The 25,435-nt window shown below is 42.9% G+C and overlaps 1 protein-coding gene across 2 annotated transcripts; it reads left to right on the forward strand.

Annotated features, from left to right (window-relative positions):
• Positions 1-1,324: 1,324 nt before the first annotated feature.
• Positions 1,325-24,941, forward strand: Prim1 (DNA primase subunit 1). 2 transcript variants are annotated; one of them, XM_042698788.1, is made up of 13 exons: positions 1,325-1,509; positions 2,538-2,695; positions 6,911-7,017; positions 7,088-7,161; positions 9,620-9,756; positions 11,085-11,143; positions 12,480-12,592; positions 14,292-14,384; positions 14,891-15,019; positions 16,826-16,895; positions 18,535-18,626; positions 20,507-20,605; positions 24,781-24,941. In XM_042698788.1, the coding sequence occupies exons 1-13, from the start codon at positions 1,407-1,409 to the stop codon at positions 24,798-24,800; spliced, it is 1,254 nt and encodes a 417-aa protein (XP_042554722.1). In that variant the 5' UTR covers positions 1,325-1,406; the 3' UTR covers positions 24,801-24,941. The 2 variants fall into 2 exon arrangements, with proteins under 2 accessions (XP_042554722.1, XP_042554723.1); XM_042698789.1 differs by having other exon boundaries at positions 14,292-14,368; positions 14,890-15,019.
• The last annotated feature ends 494 nt before the right edge of the window (positions 24,942-25,435 follow it).

Raw genomic sequence — 25,435 nt, forward strand, 5'->3', positions numbered from 1 at the left:
GCAGGAGGCTATTGAGTTCAATGCCAGCATGGACTACATAGTGAAACCCTAGCTCAAAAAAGTTAAATACATGTAAAGCACACACACACACACACACATACACACACACACACATATGCACTGCAATGACAACTCAAGAAGATCAACTTCCTTGCCTATAATAAACAGCCCAAGAAGCTAGTCTGCCATAAGCCAAACCTGTAGAAAGTCAGACTGCTAGGAGGGCCCTGGTGGCTCATGCCTGTAATCCTAGCTACTCAGGAGGCTGAGATCTGAGGATCTCAGTTCAAAGCCAGCCCAGGCAGAAAGTCCAGTGAGACTCATCTCCAATTAAACACCAGAAAACCAGAAGTGACACGGTGGCTCAAGTGATAGAAAGCTCACCTTGAGCTGAAGAGCTGAGGAACAGCTCCCAGACCCAGAGTTCAAGCCCCATGACTGACCAAAAAAAAAAAAAGTCAGACTGCTCTCTAGGGATGGTGTAGAGAGAAAACAATATTGACCATAGTAATGGGCCCTGAACTAATTAACAGTTTTCCTAATCCTGTCCTTACTTCCAATTTTGGTCCAATCAAAGAAAAATAATTCACACACACACACACACACACACACACACACACACACACACCTAGCCTAGAGAGCCCTCAAGGCCAACAGCCTTCTAGCAGAGCACAACTTTTTATCCACTCTCTGCCTTCCTTTGAATTTCTAACAAATTCAAGTGGCAGTGCCTGACTCTTTAGCCATACCAAATTTTGAATAAATAGCTTTTCTTTTCTTTTTCTTTTTTCTTTTGTCGGTCATGGGTCTTGAACTACTGGACCTGAGCACTGTCCCTCAGCTCTTCAGCTCAAGACTAGCACTCTACCACTTGAGCCACACAGCCACTTCCGGTTTTCTGGTGGTTTTATTGGAGATAAGAGTCTCATGGACTTTCCTGCCCAAGCTGGCTTTGAACCGCGATGCTCAGATCTCAGCCTCCTGAGTAGCTAGGATTACAGGCGTGAGCCACTAGAGCCCGGCTAGCTTTCCTTTTCTCAATTCTTCATTTATTCCCAATATTTGATCTAGTAATTCTATGAATCACGATCTTCCTAAAGCTCTTTAAAACATTCCTAAGGCTTGCATATAACATCTATTTTATTTTAGTAGTTAGTGTACGTCAGTATGCTACAGATCTGTCCATCCCAGAGAAGACGTTCTTCCTGGAATGTATAGGTTTCCAGCACTCGAGAAGGAAGGTGGGTGGAGACCGGCACCTGCTGTAGGCGAAAAGAACTACAATTCCCTGCGGCCCTTGCAGCCGGAGCGCCCTAGCCTCAGTGCGCCTGCGCAGTGGCGGTCTTGTGTGGCGGGGTTCCCGCCAATTCTTGGATTACTCCAGTTTGGGTCAAGTTCTGTTGTCCATGGAGTCGTTTGATCCTGCAGAGCTGCCGGAGCTACTCAAGCTTTATTACCGAAGGCTCTTTCCCTACGCCCAGTACTATCGCTGGCTCAACTATGGCGGAGGTAATGGAGGCTGCACCTGGGATGGGGAGTGGGGGCGGGAGTGTGGAGGGCTCCGGGCCTACGGTCCTCAGATGACTATGTGAAGCGTCTCCTGGGCGCCAGTCTTGTATGCCTGATGCTTCTCCTGCGCTGTCTTCATCCCATCCCATAACCTCTGAGGTGCAGAAGGACAGAGAGTGACCTAACGACCCGCCTGTGGCCAGCCACAAGGGGACTACTTGGCCACCTTCGGAGGCGGGATCTGCCCCTGGGTCCCAAAAACCCTCCCGAAAGGAGACATTTTTTTTAAAGATGCTAGCTTTATTTATTTATTTTTTGGGGGGTCCGGTTGTGGGGCCTGAACTCTGGGCCTGGGCGCTGCCCTTCAGCTCTTCAGCTCAAGGCTAGCGCGCTACCACTTGAGCCACAGCACCACTTCCGGCTTTTTTCTATTTGCTTATGTGGTGCTGAGGAATCGAACCCAGGGCCTCAGGCATGCAAGGCAAGCACTCTACCACTGAGCCACCTTCCCAGCCCACATTTCTTATTTCTTATAGCAGTGTCTCTTAGTACCCACCGAGGAGAGGCTGGTGACATTGCATATTTAAAGTACTGCATCCCTTTGTCCTCCTTTTCTCTTTTTTCCCTAGCCAGGGTGGAATGGTAAGCGCCTTTCAAGTCAGGGACTGAGACCTATCTATTTTCTCCAGTAGAACGGTGTTGGATGCAAAGGATCGTTAAAAATGTCTTCCTAGCCAGGGGCCGGTGACTCACGCCTGTAATGCCAGCTATTCAGGAGGCTGAGATCTAAGGATCAGGGTTCAAATCCAGCCCAGGCAGGAAAGTCTTTGAGACTCTTATCTCCAATAAACCACCAGAAAACCGGAAATGGCGCAGTGGCTCAAGTGGTAGAGTGCTCGCCTTGAGCTGTAGAGCTGAGGGACAGCGCCCAAGCCCAGAATTCAAGCCCCGTGACCGATTTTTTTTTTTTAAGTCTTCCTAAACCGAAGGAACTATCAAATAAACTAAAATGTCCATTTATTTTCCAGTGGTAAAGAATTACTTTCAACACCGTGAGTTTTCATTCACACTGAAAGATGATATTTACGTCCGTTACCAGTCCTTCAACAACCAGAGTGAACTGGAGAAGGAGATGCAGAAAATGAATCCATACAAGATTGATATAGGCGCTGTATATTCCCACAGAGTAAGAATTTTTTTTAAATGGATTTTGTTGTTTTATTAGCCAAGATGGGTTTTAAAGCTTTAGGTTTTTTTGTTTTTTTTTTGGGGTCCAGTCATGGGGCCTGAACTCTGGGCCTGGGCGCTGTCCCTCAGCTCTTCAGCTCAAGGCTAGCGCTCTACCACTTGAGCCACAGCGCCACTTCTGGCTTTTTTCTTTTTGCTTATGTGGTGCTGAGGAATCAAACCTAGGGCCTCAGGTATGCAAGGCAAGCACTCTACCACTGAGCCACCTTCCCAGCCCAAAGCTTTAGTTTTAATTGAAGATCCACACTTAACTTTTTTCAAATGAATCACTTTTTTGTTTTTGTTGTTAATACTATACGTCCCTGACTAGAAGTCATTGGGAAGTGAGTTAGTAGTTGGTTGTATTCTCAACAGGACAAAAAAATTGAATATCTGGATAAAAGGACAAATAAGAAAATCAACATAGCCAGATGCTGGTGGCTCACACCTGTAATACTAGCTACTCAGGAGTTTGAGATCTGAGGATCACAGTTCAAATCCAGCCCGGGCAGGAAAGTCTGTGAGACTCTTATCTCCAATAAACCACTCAGAAACTGGAAGTGGCACTGTGGCTCAAGTGGTAGAGTGCTAGCCTTGAACTGAACAGCTGAAGGACAACACCCAGGCCCAGAGTTCAAGCCCCATGACCAACAAAAACAAAAAAGAAAGTCAACATAGCTTGAGAAATATAGAACTGTATTCTCTCCCAGCATTTACAGTTATTCTTGGTTTCTGTCTTTTGCACTTTTATACTGGTTTTATTAGGAAATCACTTTGATACTACATATATATGTAATGAACTTAGAACTTGAACTCAGGGCTTAGGCACCGTTCCTTAACTTTTTCACTCTGCCACTTAAACCATACCTTTTCTTCCAGTTCAACTTTTTTGGTTTAATTGGAGATGGTGTCTCACAGATTTTTCTGTCCTATCTGACTTCAAACCACAATCCTCAGGTCTCAGCATCCTGAGGAGCTAGGATTAAAGGCGTGAGTTGCCAATGACTAAGTTATTGTGTTAGATTTTTTTTTTTTTTTTGTCAGTCATGGGGCCTCAACTCAGCCTGGGCTCTGTCCCTCAGCTTTTCAGCTCAAGGCTAGAGTTCTACCACTTGAGCCACAGCAACACTTGCAGCTTTTTCTGGTTATGTGGTGCTGAGGAATCAAACCTAGGGCCTCATGCATTCCAGGCAAGAACTATACCACTGAGCCACCTTCCCAGCCTTATGCTAGATTTTTGATGGGCCCTTGCAATAATGAACTATTTTTCTTCAATGCTGAGGAAACTCTTTTTGGGGTTAGCAGAAGACATTAAGGACATTATATATATATACATATATATATTTTTTTAATTTTTATTGCTAGTCCTGGGGTCTTGAACTCAGGGCCTGGGCACTGTCCGTTAGCTTCTTTTGCTCAAATCTAGCACTCTACCACTTGAGTCACAGCACTACTTCCAGCTTTTTCTGTTTATGTGGTACTGAAGAATTGAACCCAGGGCTTCATGCATGCTAGACAAGCACTCTACCACTAAGCCACATTCCCAGCCCCTGTTTAACGTAATTCTTGTTATCTATTTTCTCTGGTCTCTTTAAAAGTCCTAAAATCATCTTTACATGGTGATGAACACCTTAATCCCTATACTGAGGAAGCTGAGGCAAGAGGGTCATGAGTTCAAGGCCAGCCTGAGCTACATACTAATTTTGTCTGGGCTACATAGTGAGACCCTGTGTAGTTCCCCCAAAAAGAAGAAAAGCATAAATCCTAAAGTCAAATGTTAGACCTTTTGGACTGATCTTCTAATTATACTTCCTATCTTTCTTTTTGCTCTATTTTCTGGTACATTTCCTAAAATTTTCATTTCTACTATATTCTACTATATTTTATTTATTTTTTTGTTTGTTTGCTGGTTGTGGGGCCTAAACTCTTGGACCTGGGCCCTGTCCCTCAGCTCTTCAGCTCAAGGCTAGCGCCCTACCAGTTGAGCACAGCGCCACTTCCAGCTTTTTTTTCTTTTTGCTTATGTGGTGCTGAGGAATCGAACCCAGGGCCTCAGGCATGCAAGGCAAGCACTCTACCACTGAGCCACCTTCCCAGCCCTCTACTTTATTTTATTCTATTTTATTTTTTTGGGGGGGGGGGGGTCCGGTCGTGGGGCCTGAACTCTGGGCCTGGGCACTGTCCCTCAGCTCTTCAGCTCAAGGCTAGCGCTCTACCACTTGAGCCATGGCGCCACTTCCTGGATTTTTTTCTTTTTGCTTATGTCGTGCTGAAGAATCGAACCCAGGGCCTCATGCATGCAAGGCAAGCGCTCTACCACTGAGCCATCTTCCCAGCCCCAATTTCCAAGAGTTTTTAGGTGTGTGTGTGTGTGTGTGTGTGTGTGTGTGTGTGTGTGTGTGTGTGTGTGTGTGTGTGTGTGTGTGTGTGTGTGTGTGTGTGTGTGTGTGTGTGTGTGTGTGTGTGTGTGTGTGTGTGTGTATGTGACTTTGTGTGGGGTTTTTTTTGTTGTTGTTGTTTTGCTGGTAGTAGGGCTTAAAACCAGAACCCCAAGCTCTTGCTCAGTTTTTCTTGCTTGGCTTTTTTGCTCACAACTGATGTTCTGCCACTTGATCCATGCCTCCAATTCTGGCTTTCAGTGCTCATTTGTAGATAAGTCTTAGGATTTCTTTGCAAAGGCTGGTTCTGAACCTTGATTCTCACATCTCAGCCTCTTTGAGGAACAAGGATTATGGTGGCTTGAGCCACTAGCTCTCCTGGCAATTTCCAAGAGGTGTTTTTTTTGTTTTTATTTTTGTCGGTCAAGGGGCTTGAACTCTAGGCTTGGGTGCTGTCCCTGAGCTCTTCAGCTCAAGGCGAGTGCTCTACTGCTTGAGTCATAGCACCACTTCTGGCTTTTTCTGCTTATATGGTGCTGAGGAATCAAACCTAGGGCCTCAGGTATGCAAGGCAAGCACTCTACCACTGAGCCACCTTCCCAGCCCTATTTAAGGATTTTAAAGATAGTTTGCCAAATTTTCTTCAGTTGCACAATCACTTTTCTGTAGTATTTTTTGTTTTTGTTTTCCCTTTTTCTCCTCTTGGAGGCTTTCCTCATATTTTGATATTTTTCTTATTTGTATTTAAGAATAGATTACTAAAGGGATGGTAGGGTGAAAACAATGGAGGGGGTAACAATGCTCAATAAGAAGTGTACTCATTACCTTACTCATGTAACTGTAACCCTCTGTATAGTATCTTTACAATAAAAAATTAAAAAGAAAAAGAATAGATTACTAAAAATCTTAGGAAGATTGACTCAAAGTCAGTTTTTTTTGTTTTTTGTTTTTTTTGGGCGGGGGGGGTCCAGTCATGGGGCCTGAACTCTGGGCCTGGGCGCTGTTCCTCAGCTCTTCAGCTCAAGGCTAGCGCTCTACCACTTGAGCCACAGCGCCACTTCCAGCTTTTTTTTTCTGCTATGTGGTGCTGAGGAATCGAACCCAGGGCCTCATGGAGCAAGGCAAGTGCTCTACCACTGAGCCACCTTCCCAGCCCTCAAAGTCAGTTTTATTTACATATTTATTTATTTATGTAACATGTGCGTGTACTATGTATGTAACATGTGCATGTACTGGGCTTGAACCAGCCCCATTCTGATTTTTTACAGGTTATTTGGAGATAAGAGTCCCACAGACTTTCCTGCCTGGGCTGTTTTTGAACGGCACTCCTCGGATTACAGCCTCTTGAGGAGCTAGGGTTATAGACATGAGCCACTGGCACCTGGCTTCAAAGTCTATTTTAAAAGCAATTAGCTCTTTGCCAGATCCTGTTCTAGGTATAAATTAGTGACCAAGGCAAAGATTTCCATGCTAGTGGAATTTTCATTATATCAAGAATCTAGAGAAACTGACTTCATATTCCCTAGTAACATGGCCAAGCCAGATCAGTCTTCAGCTATCCTATCAGAAACCTAAAATAGCTTTATTTTTCCTATCAACCAATATTTAGTGGATATACATTTGTCAAACCTAATTCTGGATTTGTGGGATCCAGAGTAATGAACTCCTTAATTGACATGGACCTGAAATTATATAGTTTCTTCATTTCTTCTTGGCCACTTTTTCCATGTGCATAGAAAATAAGCAAACTTAGCATGACAGTCTTACAGACACTGATCAACATTTTGTATCTGTAGCCTAATCAACACAATACAGTAAAGCTGGGAGTCTTCCAAGCTCAAGAAAAAGAACTGGTGTTTGACATTGACATGACAGACTATGATGATGTTAGGAGATGCTGTAGGTAAGTACCACATATCACACTGCTAGGGTGGGTGACATCCCCAACAGTTAGTAATGATAACTCTGCTCAGTTCTGCAGATATATGTTCTAAGTGCTGGACCCTCATGACAATGGCCATACGCATCATCGACCGAGCCTTGAAGGGCAAGTATCAGCAGTCCCAGAGTGGGGTCAAATGGAAATCTGTTTTCCTTTGAATATTAGTATCTGTATTTTATTTTTATTACTATTATGATTATTATCACTATTATTATTGTATATGTGTATGCTGGTACTAGAGTTTGAAATCAGGGCCTGAGTGCTGTCCCTTTGTTTTTTGCTCAAGGTTGGTACTCTACCATTTGAGCCACAGCTCTACTTCCAGGTTGTTTTTGCTTTTGTTTTTTGTTGGTTGTGGGTCTTGAACTCTGGGCCTGGGTGCTGCCACTGCACTCTTCAGTTCAAGGCAAGCGTTCTACTACTTGAGCCATAGCACCACTTTTGGGTTTCTGGTGGTTAATTGGAGATAAGAGTCTCATGGACTTTCCTGCCTGGGCTGGTTTTGAACTGGGATCCTCAGATCTCAGACTCCTGAGTAGCTAGGATTACAGGCATGAGCCTGCCATGCCCCAGCTACTTCCAGTTTTTTGAGGGTGAATAGGAGATAAGCTCTTGGAGGGGCTGGGGGTTTAGCCCAGCAGAAGGGCGCCCGCAAGGCCCTGGGTACGGTCCTCAGCCCTGGAAAAACAAAAAAGCTCTTGTTGCTGGGTGCCAGTCGCTCATGCCTACAATCCTAGCTACTCAGGAGGCTGAGATATGATGATCACAGTTCAAAGCCAGCAGAGGCAGGAAAGTCTGAGACTCTTATCTCCAGACTCCTTTCTTCCAGAAAACTGGAAGTGGTACTGTGGCTCAAATGGTAGAGTACTAGCCTTGAGCTGAAGAGCTGAGGGACAGACCGACCCCCAGGCCCAGAGTTCAAACCCCAGGACCATCAAAAAAAAAACTCATGGAAATTTCTGCCCAGGGCTGGCTTTGAACCATTATCCTGATTAGGGACATGAGTCACTGGTGCCCAGTAATCTCTGTATTTTATAATCAAATCTCAAAAATTCCTATATTTCCTTAAAACATAAGGGAAAATAAAAGAAAAGTTATAGTGGAAACTTTAATACGACTGTTGAACAAACTTACATGCTTTTTTCCAGTTCAGTCTTCTATTGAGAAACTGTTGAACAAACTAATGTGCTTTTTCCAGTTCAGTCTTCTACTGAGAAACTGTGTTAGGTACTGTTCTCAATGAGGAAAACACAAAAGCTACCAGTTGTTACCTCAAATGGGTTACATAATCTAAGAAGACATCTAAGAATGTCTTTTTTGGGGGGGGGGGCCCTGTCATGGGGCCTGAACTCTGGGCCTGGGCACTGTCCCTCAGTTCTTTAGCCCAAGACTAGCACTCTACCACTTGAGCCACAGCACCACTTCCGACTTTTTCTTTTGTGGTGCTGAGGAATCGAACCCAGGGCCTCATGCATATAAGGCAAGCGCTCTACCACTGAGCAACCTTCCCAGCCCCTAAGAATGTCTCAAACAGCAAGAGTACATACAAGAATATGCAAAGATCAGATTTAAAAAACAAAGAACAACTCATCAGAGCCAGGCACTGGTGGCTCATGCGTGTAATCCCAGGTACTCAGGAGGTTGAGATCTGAGCATCTCAGCATCAAAGGCAGTCTGAGCAGGAAAATCCATGAGATTCTTATTATCAATTAACTAGCAAAAAGCTAGAGAACAAGCTGTGGTTCAAATGGTAGAACACCAGCCTTGAGTAAAAAAGCTAAGGGACAGCACCCAGGCTCTGAGTTCTAGCCTCAGTACCAGCACAAAAGAAAGAAACAAACAACAACAAAAAAAAACCTCATCTGGACATGGTGGCAACACACTTGTAATCCCAGCCTTCAGGGGCAAGAGGATCTACAGTTTGAGGCCAATCTAGACTACCTAGTGAAACACTGTTTCAGCATTTTTGTTTTTAATTTTTTTAAGGCTTTCTAAAAGAGTTGATGATGGTTATGCTGATATCTAACTCTTACATACAGGGTTATTGTATATCAGGCACTATTATAAATACCATGAATATTACCACAATATTCTCAGGGTTTTCTTTTTTAAGATAAATAGCAATTGATCAGGTATAGAGTTATGAATACAAATACTTGACAGAGACCAAGGTAGGTAAAGTTATAAAGAGAAGAACATGGGGCACACTATAAGTGTACATGTAGAAATAGGTAATATATGAAATTAACAGTAAGTAAAAACTAGAAGTATAAGCCGGGCGCCGGTGGCTCACGCCTGTAATCCTAGCTACTCAGGAGGCTGAGATCTGAGGATCGCGGTTCAAAGCCAGCCTGGGCAGGAAAGTCCGTGAAACTCTTATCTCCAATAAACCACTAGAAAACCGGAAGTGGCGCTGTAGCTCAAGTGGTAGAGCGCTCGCCTTGAGCTGAAGAGCTGAGGGACAGCGCTCAGGCCCAGAGTTCAAGCCCCACAACCAAAAAAAAAACAAAAAACTAGAAGTATACAGATTTGCCCTAAAACCTATTATTTCTTCCCTCTTCAGAGGACTTTGGATTTAAGCATCGTCTTTGGGTATATTCTGGAAGGAGAGGTGTTCATTGTTGGGTGTGTGATGAATCAGTTAGGAAATTATCCTCTGCAGTACGTTCTGGGATAGTTGAGTATTTGAGTGTGGTAAAGGTAAGGTCTTCTTCATTATAATTTACATTTCTTCGTTTATTAGATGATACAACACCTATATGTTTAGTAACACAGAAAATTAAACTGTACTTACACATTTTCATTGTAGAGTTGATGGTCTTACCAATCATCATTTAAAATCATAGTAACCTTTTTTTTTTTTTTTTTTGTCGGTCGTAGGGCTTGAACTCTGGGCTTGGGCACTGTCTCTGCACTCTTCAGCTCAGGGCAAGCGCTCTACTGCGTGAGCCACAGCACCACTTCTGTTTTTTTAGTGGTTTATTGGAAATAAGAGTTTCATGGACTTTCCTGCCCGGGCTGGCTTTGAACCATGATCCTCAGATCTCAGCCTCCTGAGTAGCTAGAATTACAGACATGAGCCACCAGCACCCAGCTAGTAACCTAATTTTTACAGGCTCATGCCTATAATCCAAGCTACTCAGGAAGCTGAGCTCTGAGTTCAAAGCTAGCCTGGTCAGGAAAGTCCTAGAAACTCTATTTTTTTTTTTTTTCTTGGTTGGTTGGTTGTGGGGCCTGAACTCTGGACCTGGGCACTGTCCTTCAGCTCTGGCGCTCTACCACTTGAGCCAGAGTGCCAGTTTCAGCTTTTTCTGCTTATGTGGTGCTGAGGACTCGAACCCAGGGCCTCATGCATGGGAGATAAGCACTCTGCTGCTAAGCCACCTTCCCAGCCCCCTTGAGACTCTTATCTCCAATAAACCAACAAAACTGGAAGTGGCACTGTGGCTCAAGTGGTAGAGTGCTAGCCTTGAGCTAAAGAGCTGAGGGACAGCGCCCAAGCCCAGAGTTCAAGCCCCAAAACGGGGAAGGGGGGAATGAAAAAAAAAGTATTTTAACTGGGTGCTATGTGTGTAATTCTAGCTACTCAGGAGACTGAAATCTGAGGATCACAGTTCAAAGCTAGCCTAGTCAGGAAAGTCTGTGAGACTCTTCAGCTAACTACCAAAAAGGTAGAAGTGGGGGGAGCTGTGGCTCAGGTGGTAGAGCACTAGGGAAAAAGCTAAGGGACAGAACTCAGGCCCAGTACTGGCACCAAAAAAATGGTTTTTTATTTTACTGTTAAGTATCCTTTGTGACAAAAGGAAGGTTAATTTACTTTTCTAGTTTAATTGTATCAAGTAAAATTAACCCAGAAAGTTACAGTAGTGAGATAATATAAAATAGCATCTATACTGCTTTACTTTGACAGAATTAGACAGTGTCTTTGAATTTATATACTTTTAAATAGAATAATAGGACACATTAAAATTATTTTAATTATTTTACTTATGTAATATTCATAAAGTTTCTTTTTTGATGTTTTTCAGGGAGGACAAGATGTTAAAAAGAAAGTTCATCTAAGTGAAAAAATTCACCCTTTTGTCAGGTCTGTTGGAAAAGATTCAGACACAAGTTTACGTTGTACCTGATCTGCTCACATTACTTTTAGAATTTCTATTAGTTTTTTTTTGTTTTGTTTTGTCTGTTGGGGGGTCCGCTCGTGGGGCCTGAATTCTGGGCCTGGGCACTGTCCCTCAGCTCTTCAGTTCAAGGCTAGCGCTCTACCACTTGAGCCACAGCACCACTTCTGGCTTTTTTCTTTTTGCTGGTGCTGAGGAATCGAACCCAGGGCCTCATGCATGCAAGGCAAGCACTCTACCACTGAGCCACCTTCCTGTCAGTTTTTAACAGGTAGCATTTTATAATAATAGCTACAGGTAGTTGAAAGCCTATTTTATGTTCTTGATAGGTTCTATAATTATTTCCATTGGTTACAACTTTTGAGAGACATGATAGTACTTCCATTTGCAAATGAGGAAAATGAGTTTAGAAAGGTTATATCATTTCTTTGGCTTTACACAAGTAATTTAACATATAATGTAATTCATATCCTTGACTGCCCAACTGCTTTTTACATTGAATTAACTACTAGAATGATGGAAAGAGTATTCATTATGTTGGGAGGAAAAATCCCTATTCTGTCACTTACTATGGACTTGATAAAATGTTAGGGGTCTTTCTTCCCTACCTGCATGATATAGAGAACAGTATGTGCTTAATACCTATCAGAGTTGTAGGAAAGCTGAAACAATAGGTGTGAGATACATTTGCAGGTTTCAAACTTAATTTTTTGAGTTCTGTTTGTATTTTCTTTTTGCTTTTTCGTTTGTTGAAACAGTATCTCTCTGTAGCTTGAGTTGGTAGCCCTTTCTGGGTAGCTGGTTTCAAACTCTTATTCCCTCCGCCTCCCAAATGCCTAGCTCACTTGAAGATTTTTTTTTTTTTTTTGTCAGTCATAGGGCTTGAACTCTGGGCCTGGGCACTGTCCCTCAGCTCTTCAGCTCAAGGCTAGCACTCTACCACTTGTGCCACAGCACCACTTCCAGTTTTCTGGTGGTTTACTGGAGATAAGAGTTTCTTGGACTTTCCTGCCCAGGCTGGCTTTGAGCCTTCTGAGTAGCTAGGATTACAGGCATGAGCCACCAGCGCTCAGCTACTTGAAGAGATTTTAAAGTTCATTTTTCAGAGTAGAAACTGTAGAAGTGTATCTCCTATTGTAATATTGATATATTATCAAACTAGAAGAGGCTTATTATTCTTTCTTTACCTAGTTCTAGAAATTCAGGAAAAATAAGCAATAGCCCCCCCACCCAGTGGCATTAGCATCTATGCAATATGGGTTGCTAATAGTATTGGGACCTTTGTTATTGTTCTTCCTACAGAAAATCTATAAATATAATTAAAAAATATTTTGAAGAATATGCCTTGGTGGATCAAAATATTCTTGAAAACAAAGAAAGCTGGGATAAAGTTTTAGCCCTTGTTCCTGAAAAATATATCCTTTCCTGAGAACATTTCTTTGTTGTTGTTGTTGTTGTTGTTGTTGTTGGTCATCGGGCTTGAACTTTAGGCCTGAGCACTGTCCCTGAGCTCTTCAGCTCAAGGCTAGCACTCTACTACTTGAATCACAGTACCACTTCCAGCCTTTTCTGTTTATGTGGTACTGAGGAATCAAACCCAGGGCCTCATGTATGCAAGTTAAGCACTCTACCACTGAACTACCTTCCCAGCCCTCCTGAGAACATTTCTTTTTTTTTTTTGGGGGGGGGGGGGGGTCCAGTCGTGGGGCCTGAACTCTGGGCCTGGGTGCTGTCCCTCAGCTCTTCAGCTCAAGGCTAGTGCTCTACCACTTGAGCCACAACGCCACTTCTGGCTTTTTTCTTTTTGCTTATGTGGTGCTGAGGAATCGAACCCAGGGCCTCAGGCATGCAAGACAAGCGCTCTACCACTGAGCCACCTTCCCAGCCCTCCTGAGAACATTTCTGTTAGCTAGTTGTATCAGTAGCATTTTAAGTATGTTTGCTTGCATATATATTATATATAAAGTTAATTTTTTTTTGCACAAAAATCTCCTATGTTTTTACATTTTTATATTTCTAGTCTAAACTCTAATGAGAAACGGGGTGGCTCACACCTGTAATCCTAGCTACTCAGGAGGTTGAAAGCTTGAAAATCTAGCTTCAAAGCTAGCCCAAGCACAAAAGTCATCAAAAGTTCATCTCCAAGGGCTAGGAAGGAAGCTCAGTGGTAGAGTGCTTAACTTGCATGGATGAGGCCCTGGGTTCGATTCCTCAGCACCATATAAGTAGAAAAAGCTGGAAGTGGCGCTGTGGCTCAAGTGGTAGAGCACTAGCCTTGAGCTGAAGAGATGAGGGACAGCGCCCAGGCCCAGAGTTCAGGCCCCATAACTGACAAAAAAAAAAAAAAAGAAGTTGATCTCCAGGTAACCAGAAAAAACCTGGCTGGAGGCATGGCTTCAGTGGTAGAGTGCCAACCCTAAAGATGGTAGAGTGACATCTGGTCAAACCACTACTAAATATCCCCATGCTGCTGATCACATGTATGATGTATAACATGTGAACACCGTTATATGTTACAGACTGTGATAGACAATTTGCTCCAGGAAAGTTAGAATGAACTTGTGACTTTAAATGAGCATCATTATTCCACAATACTGTGAAATTCCGGAAATTATGTAATCACTTAATCACAATAAAAAAAAAAAGAACCTCAGGGAAGGTAGGGAGGGAGGGGATGGTAGGGGGAAAACAATGGAGGGGGTAACAATGTTCAAGAGGAAGTGTACTCATTACCTCATTCATGTAACTGTAACCCTCTGTATAGTATCTTCACAATAAAAAAAAAAAAACGTGGTAGAGTGAGAACGCCCTAAAGGGTGCAAGGCCCTAAGTCCAAAACCTGAAACTAAATAAATAAGCATGAATCATTTAGTTTAAAATACATGCAGACAAGGGAAAGCTTTCAGGTGCCCTTCTAATTACTTTAGCATTCTTTCATGCAACTGCTATTTTTATAAGGGAATTTTTTTAAGGATTTAATTATTTACATTATGTTTCAGAAGATATGAATAGTAACTTCCTATATATGTATAAAGTTTAGATATCCTTGTGGTAATGCATACTAAAAACAATTGTTCTTTGATACGCCTGAATGAGTGTTCCTTAACAAGTCACCAATTCATGATGAACTTCAAGGAGAGTTCCAGAAGTCTCACAGTTCACTTCAGCGCTGGGAGCAGTTAAAGAAAATAGTCAGTACATCTCAGATATGTTCTATTGAAATTATATTTATTAATATAATTATGCAGTTCTTTAATTAGGCTCTGATATTTTGGTCAGTTAAAAATGGTATAAGAAAGCCGGGTGCTGGTGGCTCACGCCTGTAATCCTAGCTACTCAGGAGGCTGAGATCTGAGGATCGCGGTTCAAAGCCAGCCTGGGCAGGAGAGACCATGAGACTCCTATCTCCAATAAACCACCAGAAAACCGGAAGTGGCGCTGTAGCTCAAGTGGTAGAGCGCTCGCCTTGAGCTGAAGAGCTGAGGGACAGCGCCCAGGCCCAGAGTTCAAGCCCCACGACCGACAAAAAAAAAAAATGGTATAAGATCTTTTTGTGTTTTTCCTTTTTTTTTCTTTTTTTTTTATTGTGAAAATACTGTACAGAGGGGTTACAATTACATGGGCAAGAATCTTTTTGTTTTTTTAACTGTCTTTAAAGAAATAACTCAAAAATTCCTACTGATCCTCATGCTGGCCTTGAATCTGCTTTCAGGGTAGCAATTGTGGACTCTGGCTGGAGTGGGAGATTATGCTCCAATATTGTTTTCCACGGCTGGATATCAATGTTAGCAAAGGAATCAATCATTTACTGAAGAGTCCTTTTAGTGTTCATCCTAAAACAGGTACACTGTAAAAATAAAAACTGTTTTAACAAGCATGTCATTAGATGTAAATGCCTTTATCTGTGATGTTAAATGTGGAAGAATTGCTGTCAGCTCATACCTAAATTATTTTTGCAATGTCAAGTAGCTACCAGATTTTATTTTATTTTATTTTTTTGTCAGTTGTGGGGCTTGAGCCATGCCTGAGCTTTTTCTCTCAAGGCTAGTGCTCTACAACTTTGAGCCACAGTGCCACATACGGTTTCCTGGTTGTTAATTGAAGATAAGAGTCTCAATGGACTTTCCTGCCCAGGTTGTCTTTAAACTATGATCTTCAGATCTTAGCCTCCTGAGCAGCTAGGATTACAGGCATGAGCCACCAGCACCCACCTTACCAGATGCCTTTCTGCTATCTTGAAGTGTTTCAGTTGGAGTTAGAAAGGCTCTTAAAAGCTACAAGACCATTGTCATTGCAAAGATGAGAAAACAAGAATCGGAAAGGTTAAAATGCCTTATCCGACGGCATAAAACCAATTGTGTCACTGCACAGAATTCAGTTCCCAAAGTACACAAGTTCTGGGCTTCTTCACTATGCATCTCTCAGAATTTTTTTTGTTTTTTTTTTTTTTTTGGGTCCGGTTGTGGGGCCTGAACTCTGGGCCTGGGCGCTGTTCCTCAGCTCTTCAGCTCAAGGCTTGCCCTCTACCACTTGAGCTACATTGCCACTTCCAGCTTTTTTCTTATGTGGTGCTGAGGAATCGAACCCAGGGCCTCGAGCATGCAAGGCAAGTGCTCTACCACTGAGCCACCTTCCCAGCCCATCCCTCAGAATTTTTTTGTCGTTTCTTTTTTTTTTTTTCCCTGCTAGAACTAGGGCCTGAACTCAATGCCTAAGCACTGTCTCTTAGCTTTTTCATTCAAGGCTGCTGGTGCTCTCCCACTGAGACACAGCTCCACTTTTGGCTTTTTGGTCGTTAATTGGAGGTAAGAATCTCACAGACTTTCCTGCTCAGCCTGGCTTAGAACTGTGATCTTCACATCTCAGCCTCCTGAGTAGGTAGGATTATAGGCATGATCCACCAACACCTAGCTGTCCTTTTCCTTTCATATCTTGTAGCTATAAGTCTTTTTACTCTTCAAGTAACAATTTCCAGTTCCCTTATTTTAGGTGTTACCTGGTATTCTTTAGTGTTGCAATGTCATTTTTGAAGTAAATTCCCCCCCCCTCGCTTCTGCCCAGTTGAACCAAGGACCTCACACATGCAAGTATTATACCACTGAGTTCCATCCCTAGCCCCTAGACATGATGACTTAATGTGGCATCCCAGGTGTACTATAAAAAGTAAGGTGATGTTATCAAGGGTGGTGTTTCATTTAACAACAGGATACCTTCTGAGAAAGATGTCATTAGTTTGTTTTGCCATTGAACAAACATTACAGCATTTCTATACACTGACAACTATGATGTTACTAGGCAACAAAAGCTCTTTTTACATTTTTTATTTATTTTTTTTCCGGTTGTGGGATTTGAAATCTGGCCTGGGCACTGTCCCTCGGCTCTTCAGCTCAAGAGTATCTCTCTACCACTTGAGCCACAGCCCTACTTCCACATTTTTGGTAGTTTATTGGTAAGTGTTTCATAGACTTTCCTTTCTGGGCTAGCTTCAAACTATCCTCAGATCTCAGTCTTAAATAGCTAGGATTACAGGCATGAGCTACTGGTGCCTGCCCCCCACCCCAGCACTCTGTAAAATTAAAATCAAAATTAACCAAAAATAACTGTTTTGTACTCTATAACCATCAATTTATAACCTCTGGTTCTTACAGGTCGCATTTCTGTGCCTATTGATTTACAGAACGTAGATCAGTTTGATCCATTTACTGTTCCAACTATAAGGTATGTTCTTATTTGTGAATATTGTTTTGAATTCGAAGGAGACTTATTTCCCTCCCCCCCCCCCAACGAAAGAGACTTATATTAGGTCCCTTCTTAGAGAGGTAGCTATACCGGAATAGTATATTTGGTTATGAAAATACTTTATTGTAAGATAAGTTGATGATGCCCTAATATAAAAAGATTGCCGAGCGCTGGTGGCTCACGCCTGTAATCCTAGCTATTCAGGAGGCTGAGATCTGAGGATCTTGGTTCAAAGCCAGCCTGGGAAGAGTCCATGAGGCTCTTATCTCCAATAAACCACTAGAAACCCGGAAGTGGCACTGTGGCTCAAGCGGTAGAGTACTAGCCTTGAGCTAAAGAGCGTAGGGACAGCACCCAAACCCAGAGTTCAAGCCCCATGACCAACCAAAAAAAAAAAAAAAGATTATAAGAAGTCTGGGAAGATCTAGGGTGTATCTCAGGATAAAACTCTGGACTCAGCCGGGTGCTGGTGGCTCACACCTGTAATCCTAGCTACTCAGGAGGCTGAGATCTGAGGATCGCGGTTCAGAGCCAGCCCGGGCAGGAGAGATCGTGAGACTCCTATCTCCAATAAACCACCAGAAAACCGGAAGTGGCGCTGTAGCTCAAGTGGTAGAGTGCTCGCCTTGAGCTGAAGAGCTGAGGGACAGCGCCCAGACCCAGAGTTCAAGCCCCACGACCGACAAAAAAAAAACTCTGGACTCAATGCCCAGCACCCAAAATAATAACAACAAGATGATGATGATGATTATAAACCTGAGAAATGCCAACTTAGACATACCAAAAGTTTTAGGCTAAAGATGTATCAGTAGTATAGTATTTGTGTACCTACAAGGACCAGGTTCCATCCCTAGCACTGCACCAAAAAAAAAAAAATCTTTACTACGTATTTGTCTAGTCTTTAACAATATTCTTTTTTTTTTTTTTCTGGTCCGGTTGTGGGGCCTGAACTCTGGGCCTGGGCTCTGTCCCTCAGCTCTTCAGCTCAAGGCTAGCGCTCTACCACTTGAGCCACAGCGCCACTTCCGGCTTTTTTCTTTTTGCTTATGTGGTGCTGAGGAATCGAACCCAGGGCCTCAAGCATGCAAGGCAAGCGCTCTACCACTAAGCCACCTTCCCGGCCCTTTAGCAATATTCTTGAAAAAACTCTACAACTTTTTTTTTTTTTTTTTGTCGGTTGTGGGGCCTGAACTCTCGGTCCTCAGCTCTTCAGCTCAAGGCTAGTGCTCTACCATTGAGCCACAACACCACTTCCTGTTGTCTGGTGGTTAATTGGAGATAAGAGTCTCACAGACTTTCTGCCTGTGCTGGCTTTGAACCATGATCCTCAGATCTCAGCCTCCTTAGAAGCTAGGATTACAAGCATGAGCCACCAGCACCCTGCCTAATTAATTTAATTTACTAAGATGCCATGATTTTCATACTATACCAAATTTAATCCACCACTTTTTTTCATTTTGTTTTGTTAATTGGCCTGGGGTGGGGCCCATGGCCTTCCTGTACATGCTAAGCAAGTACACTACCCCTGGGCTACAGCTTAACCATATAATATTTTCCACAACACAATGGGATTCAAATGTACTATGCACTACCTTTAAATTTCTCTTGTTACGTTTAGCGCTATCTGCCATGAATTGGATGTCATTTCCACTAATGAAAATGAAAAAGGAGAAGGTGAAACTGAGTCTGATACCAAACATAGAACCAGAAGTAAGTAAACATATTACATATTGAAACTTACCTTTTTTGGGGGGCTTGAACCCAGGGCCTAGACACTGCCCCTTAGCTTTTTCACTCAAGGCTGGTACTGTATTACTTGAATCACTTACAGCTTTTTGGTGGTTAATTGGAGGTAAGTCTCATGGACTTTCCTGCCCAGGCTGTCTTTGAATCGAGATCCTCAGATCTCAGCCTCCTGAGTAGATAGAATTACAGGCGTGAGACACTGGCACTGATTCAAGCTTTTCGTATAAATATCCATCTGCATTCCAGTAATCAATTCTCCTTAGAATCAGAACAGAATGGTGAATGTTTATTGTGAAAGCTATTCTGTAATATGTAAAGCTATAAGAGTGCTCTGTTGTTCATCAATTCCCCAAGTGATTTTACTGAATCAAATGTTTCAACATACATTTACTAAGCAACTTCTAAACACTGGGATCTATACTGGAATATTAAATTGTCAGTTGACATTGATAATTATTTAAATCTGTGTGTGTGTGTGTGTGTGTGTGTGTGTGTGTGTGTGTGTGTGTGTGTGTGTGTGCGCGCGCGCGCGCGCGCGCGCGCACTAGTCCTGGGCTTGAACTCAGAGCCTGGATGCTGTCTCTGAGCATTTTTTTTTTGTTGTTGTTGGTCGTGGGGCTTGAACTCGGCCTGGGCGCTGTCCCTTAGCTCTTCAGCTCAAGGCAAGTGCTCTACCACTTGAGCTACAGCGCCACTTCTGGTTTTCTGGTGGTTTATTGGAGATAGGAGTCTCACCGTCTCTCCTGCCCGGGCTGGCTTTGAACCGCGATCCTCAGATCTCAGCCTCCTGAGTAGCTAGGATTACAGGCGTGAGCCACCAGTGCCCGGCTCTCTGAGCATTTTTGCTCATGGCTAGTGCTCTACCACTTGAACCACAGTTCTACTTCCACTTTTTGTGATTAGCTAAGATGACAGGCGTAAGCCAGTAGTGTGGAAACCAGACTTCCAGTTAACTTAAGATAAAATATTTTGACTGCTGGGCACGGGCAGTTCACACCTGTAATCCTAGCTACTCAAGAGTCTGAGATCTGAGGATTGAGGTTCAAAGCCAGCCTGGGCAGGAAAGTCCTTGAAATTCTTACCTCCAAAAAACCACCAGAAAACCGTGAGTGGTGCTGTGGCTCAAGTGGTAGAATGCTAGCCTTGAGCTGAGAGCTTAGGGAGAGTGCCCAACCCCAGAGTTCAAGCCCCAGGACTCACTTAAAAATAAATATATGTGTAGATTTATATTTTTTTTTTTTGTCAGTCGTGGGGCTTGAACTCTGGGCTTGGACACTGTCCCTCAGCAGTTCAGCGCAAGGCGACCACTTAAAGCCACAGTGCCACTTCCGGTTTTCTAGTGGTTTTATTGGAGATAAGAGTCTCACAGACTTTCCTGCCCGGGCTAGCTTTGAACCGTGATCCTCTCACCTCAGTCTCCTGAGTAGATAGGATTACAGGCGTGAGCCAACGCACCCAGCTGACTTACCTTTTTTAAAATTCAGCATAGGACTTAATATATAACATGTAGTCAGTGAATATTTAAATAATTACTTGTGTTTATAAATAATATTTAAATTATTTTATTTTTTTGGGGTCCGGTCGTGGGGCCTGAACTCTGGGCCTGGGCACTGTCCCTCAGCTCTTCAGCTCAAGGCTAGCGATCTACGGCTTGAGCCACAGTCCAGTTCTGACATTTTTCTTTTTGGTTATGTGGTGCTGAGGAATCGAACCCAGGGCCTCAGGCATGCAAAGCAAGCGCTCTACCACTGAGCCACCTTCCCAGCCCCTACACTTTAAATTATGTTTTCTTGTTATTCTTGCTGCTAACATGCTAATTACAGTTTACCTGCTTCATAATTCAGATTATAAGAAGACCAGTCTAGCACCCTATGTCAAAGTATTTGAACAATTTCTTGAAAACCTGGATAAATCACGGAAAGGAGAACTTCTCAAGAAGAGTGGTAAGACTCTACTCTCTCCCTTTCCCTAGTTGGATCTTTTATTATTATTATTATTTTATTATTATAAAGTACAGAGGAATTACAGTTATATAAGTCAGTTAAGAGTATATTTAGCTGGATCTTCTTAAATCTGCTGTTAAAAGTAGCCAGCAGCCAGGCGCCAATGGCTCATGCCTGTAGTCCTAGCTACTCAGGAGGCTGAGATCTGAGGATCATGGTTCAAAGCCAACCCAGGCAATAAAATCCATGAGACTTTCGTTTTGTTTTGTTTTGTTTTGTCTTGTCGGTCTGGGCCTGGACGTCTCCCTCAGCTCTTCAGCTCAAGGCTAGCGCCCTGCCACTTGATCCACAGCACCACTTCCAGTTTTTTCTGCTTATGTGGAGCTGAAAAATCAAACCCAGGGCCTCATGCATGCAAGGCAAGCACTCTACCACTGAGCCATCTTCCCAGTTCCTCCATGAGACCCATCTCCAATTAACCACCAGAAAACCGTAAGTGGCAGTGTGGCGTAAGTGGTAGTGCGCTAACCTTGATCTGAAAAGCTGTGGGACAGAGCCCAGCCAGAGTTCAAGCCCCACAACCAAACAAAAAACAAGAAACAAAAAAACTTATTTTCACTTTTTTCTAAAGCCCACTCTACAGCTGAGCTACTATAGAATGGGAATACAGAAGACTTAATGCAGGCAGCTTCGATGAGGCTTTTCAAGTTCAGTCATCGTTGTTTATTTCATAAGCACATATTTGAATGTATTATGAGTAAAACATCTTAGGCACCACATAAAGCAATACACATTGAATTCAAAAATCAAGTGGGAAAGGAGTGTGTATATACTGCAATAATTCCAGAAAATCCAATTTCTTGAATAATGTTCATCTTGGTTTTTCTCCTTTTGGCTCCACATTGTGAAGTCTCTCTGAGTCAGAAATTTTCACTGACACTGCTACCTCTGTGTACCTTCTCCTGGTTATATATCCTCTAGGATCATACCAGTTCTCTACTACATTTGGCACTTGATACTTTCCTTGAAACTTCCATCTTTCACCTCTCTACTTGTAAATAATTACCAAGCCTTGAGGATGCTTCGAGGATGCTTCCAGAATTGGAGATTTCCAGTATTCGAGATTTCTAATGCTATTGTCCCTATGGCAATAATCCAACTGGCCTCTCTCAGGGCTTTCTTCTATCCCATTATCACCCCAGATTTACCTTTTTTAGAAAGTACAAATCATATCACTGTCTTACTCAAAATCTAACAACCTTCCCTGTTCCTATTACAATGAGCTCAAACAAACTCTGTACCTTGGACTGCTTCTTCTGATTTAAATTTCTTTTTTTTTTTTTTGGGTCCGGTCGTGGGGTCTGAACTCTGGGCCTGGATGCTGTCCCTCAGCAGTTCAGCTCAAGGCTAGCGCTCTACCACTTGAGCCACAGCGCCATTCCCCGCTTTTTTTTTTTTGCTTATGTGGTGCTAAGGAATCGAACCCAGGGCCTCAGGCATGCAAGGCAAGCACTCTACCACTGAGCCAACTTCCCAACCCGAGATTAGAATTCTTATAGAAGTTCTCTGAAAGGAGTTCAAATATTTTTTTTTTTTTTTTTTTTGGTCGGTTGTGGGGCTTGAACTCTGGGCCTGGGCGCTGTCCCTCAGCTCTTCAGCTCAAGGCGAGCGCTCTACCACTTGAGCTACAGCGCCACTTCCGGTTTTCTGGTGGTTTATTGGAGATAGGAGTCTCACGGTCTCTCCTGCCCGGGCTGGCTTTGAACCGCGATCCTCAGATCTCAGCCTCCTGAGTAGCTAGGATTACAGGCGTGAGCCACCAGCGCCCGGCAGGAGTTCAAATATTAATACCACCTTTCACAGGGGAAAAAAAAAAACCTAGGCATTGCACATTCTAACTATTCTACCACTCGGGCGCTGGTGGCTCACGCCTGTAATCCTAGCTACTCAGGAGGCTGAGATCTGAGGATCGCGGTTCAAAGCCAGCCCGGGCAGGAGAGACCGTGAGACTCCTATCTCCAATAAACCACCACAAAACCGGAAGTGGCGCTGTAGCTCAAGTGGTAGAGCGCTGGCCTTGAGCTGAAGAGCTGAGGGACAGCGCCCAGGCCCAGAGTTCAAGCCCCACGACTGACCAAAAAAAAGAAAAAACCCTAACTATTCTACCACTAAGCTACAAACACAGGCATCTCAGGATTTATTCTTTTTCTTTTTCTTTTTTTTTTTTTTGGTCAGTCATGTGGCTTGAACTCTGGACCTGGTTGCTGTCCCTCAGCTCTTCAGCTCAAGGCTAGCACTCCACCATTTAAGCTACAGTGCCACTTCCAGCCTTTTCTGTTTATGTGGTGCTAAGGAATCAAACCCAGGGCCTTAGGCATACAAGGCAAACACTCCACCACTAAGCCACCTTCACAGCCCCTCAGGATTTATTCTTGAGCAAAGGCAAAAACAGAAAGCATCACTTTAGTCTAGAGGTGATCAAGCTAGTACAACCAATCTGGAAAAATAGATGTGTTTGGATGTAAAGAAATTTAAGTCAAATGAAACAGGCTAAGGTATAGACTTTATCTGGGCTTATTGTAATAGGAACAGGGAAGGTTGTTAGATTTTTGGAAGAGAGTGACATGATTTGTACTTTCTATAAAAGGTAAATCTAAGGTGATAATGGGATAGAAGAGAGTCTTGAGAGGCCAGTTGGGCTGTTGCTGTTAGGACAATAACATTAGAAATCTCGAATACTGGGAAAGTGGCTCAGTGTAGACTGCTTGCCTTGCATGCATGAGGCCTCTGGGTTCGATTCTTTATCACCACATAAGCAGAAAAAGCCAGAAGTGGCACTGTGGCTCAAGTGGTAGAGTGCTAGCCTTGAGCGGAAGAGCTGAGAGACAGAGCCCAGGGCCAGAGTTTAGGCCCCACCACTGGCAAAACAACAACAACAAAAACTCAAATACTGGAAATCTCCAATACTGGAAGCATCCTCGAGGCTTGGTAATTATTTACAAGTAGAGAGGTGAAAGATGGAAGTTTCAAGGAAAGTATCAAGTGCCAAATGTAGTAGAGAACTGGTATGATCCTAGAGGATATATAACCAGGAGAAGGTACACAGAGGTAGCAGTGTCAGTGAAAATTTCTGACTCAGAGAGACTTCACAATGTGGAGCCAAAAGGAGAAAAACCAAGATGAACATTATTCAAGAAATTGGATTTTCTGGAATTATGGCAGTATTAGAGAAATATAAACTCCTTTCCCACTTGATTTTTGAATTCAATGTGTATTGCTTTATGTGGTGCCTAAAATAATGTGCTTATCAAATTAACAATAAGACTGATCTTGAAAAGCTTCGTCTTTTGTTTTTTGGTAGGTTATGGGGCTTGAACTCTGGGCCTGGGAGCTGTCCCTCAGCTCTCCAGCTCAAGGCTAGCACTCTACCACTTGAGCTACCACCCCACTTCCGTTTTCTGAGTGGTTTATTGGAAATAATAGTCTCATGGACTTTCCTGCCCTGGCTGGCTTTGAAATGAGACCCTCAGATCTCAGCCTCCTGAGTAGCTAGGATTACATACATGTGCCACCATCACCCAGCCTTTTTTTTTTTTTTTTTTTACTATGGGGCTTGAACTCTGGGGCTGAACACTGTCCCTCAGCTCTTCAGCTCAAGTCTAGTTCTCTACCACTTGAGCCACTTCAGGTTTTCTGAATGCTTTATTGGAGATGAGAGTCTCACAGACTTTCCTGCCCAGGCTGGCTTTGAACCAAGATCCTCAGATCTCAGCCTTCTGAGTAGCTAGGATTACAGGTGTAAGCCACCCATGGCACCTGGCTTGTTTTGTTTTTGTATTAATACTAGGCTTTAATTCATATCAGGGCCTAGTGCTGTTGTTCAGCTTTTTTTCCTCCAAGGCTGGTGTTCTACCATTTGAATCACACCTCCACTTCCAGCTTTTACTGGTTAATTGGAATAGTCTCAGATTGTCTGACCAGGCTAGCTTTGGTCCTTAGATCTCAGCCCTCTGGGTAGCTAGTATTACCAGCCTAGCCCACTGATTCCCTGTAGGAAAGCAAATCTTTATGTGTGATGTGAATTTCATGGATGCCTTAGGCCAGTCAGAATGTAGAAAAAATAAATGTATGTTCTTTCCCTTTATTGCTGTGTGACAAAACCTATTCTTTTTTAGATTTACAAAGAGATTTCTGAAGACAACTCCCCTCAGATTAATGTGGACATCATCTACCTTCAACCAAGGATCAGATATTTCAGGAGCCATTTAATAAATGTGTCAGAGCCATCTATGGGTCTTAAAGGCTTAAAGTAGAATTCTCTTTTCTTGAGAAATAATTTGTGCTCACAGGATTTTTTTTTTTTTTCAGAATACTAGAGGGTGGTAAAGTTCCTAAAAGAGTAAAAATAAAGAATAAGCAAGTTGCAGGTGATTTTGTAAATTTAGTATTATACAAAGATAATTCTAAGACTTCTGGGGTAAATATTCAGTTCTATCAGTTGCCAAGGTAAGTGAGCAGTAATATGTCCAAAACTTCTATTTTTAGCTCACAACTACTTCAGTTGTAGATCTTTTTTCCCTCAGAGCAATTAGATTAGCCTTCATAAAGTAGTAGATTAGGAAAACTAGCCAGTTTCACCACTATAAAAGCTATTGTAGGGCTGGGAATGTGGCTTATTAGAGTGCTTACCTAGTATTCATGAAGCCCTGGGTTCAATTCCTCAGTACTACATAAACAGAAAAATCCAGTAGTGGCACTGTGGCTCAAGTGTTAAGAGTGCTAGCCTTGAGCAAAAGAAGTTCAGGGACAGTAGCCGGGAACCTGAGTTCA

The sequence above is a fragment of the Dipodomys spectabilis genome, unplaced genomic scaffold, assembly GCF_019054845.1.
Source record: "Dipodomys spectabilis isolate Male_0828 unplaced genomic scaffold, ASM1905484v1 ptg000234l, whole genome shotgun sequence".
NCBI classification, from domain to species: domain Eukaryota; kingdom Metazoa; phylum Chordata; class Mammalia; order Rodentia; family Heteromyidae; genus Dipodomys; species Dipodomys spectabilis.

What these genes read in the sequence shown, in the direction of transcription:
- Prim1 (XM_042698788.1), top strand. Translation starts at nt 1,407, where the DNA reads ATGGAGTCGTTTGATCCTGCAGAGCTGCCGGAGCTACTCAAGCTTTAT. An exon ending in CTGGCTCAACTATGGCGGAG is followed by an intron (nt 1,510 to 2,537) that starts GTAATGGAGGCT and finishes TTTATTTTCCAG; the next exon opens with TGGTAAAGAATTACTTTCAA. An exon ending in GATGTTAGGAGATGCTGTAG is followed by an intron (nt 7,018 to 7,087) that starts GTAAGTACCACA and finishes AACTCTGCTCAG; the next exon opens with TTCTGCAGATATATGTTCTA.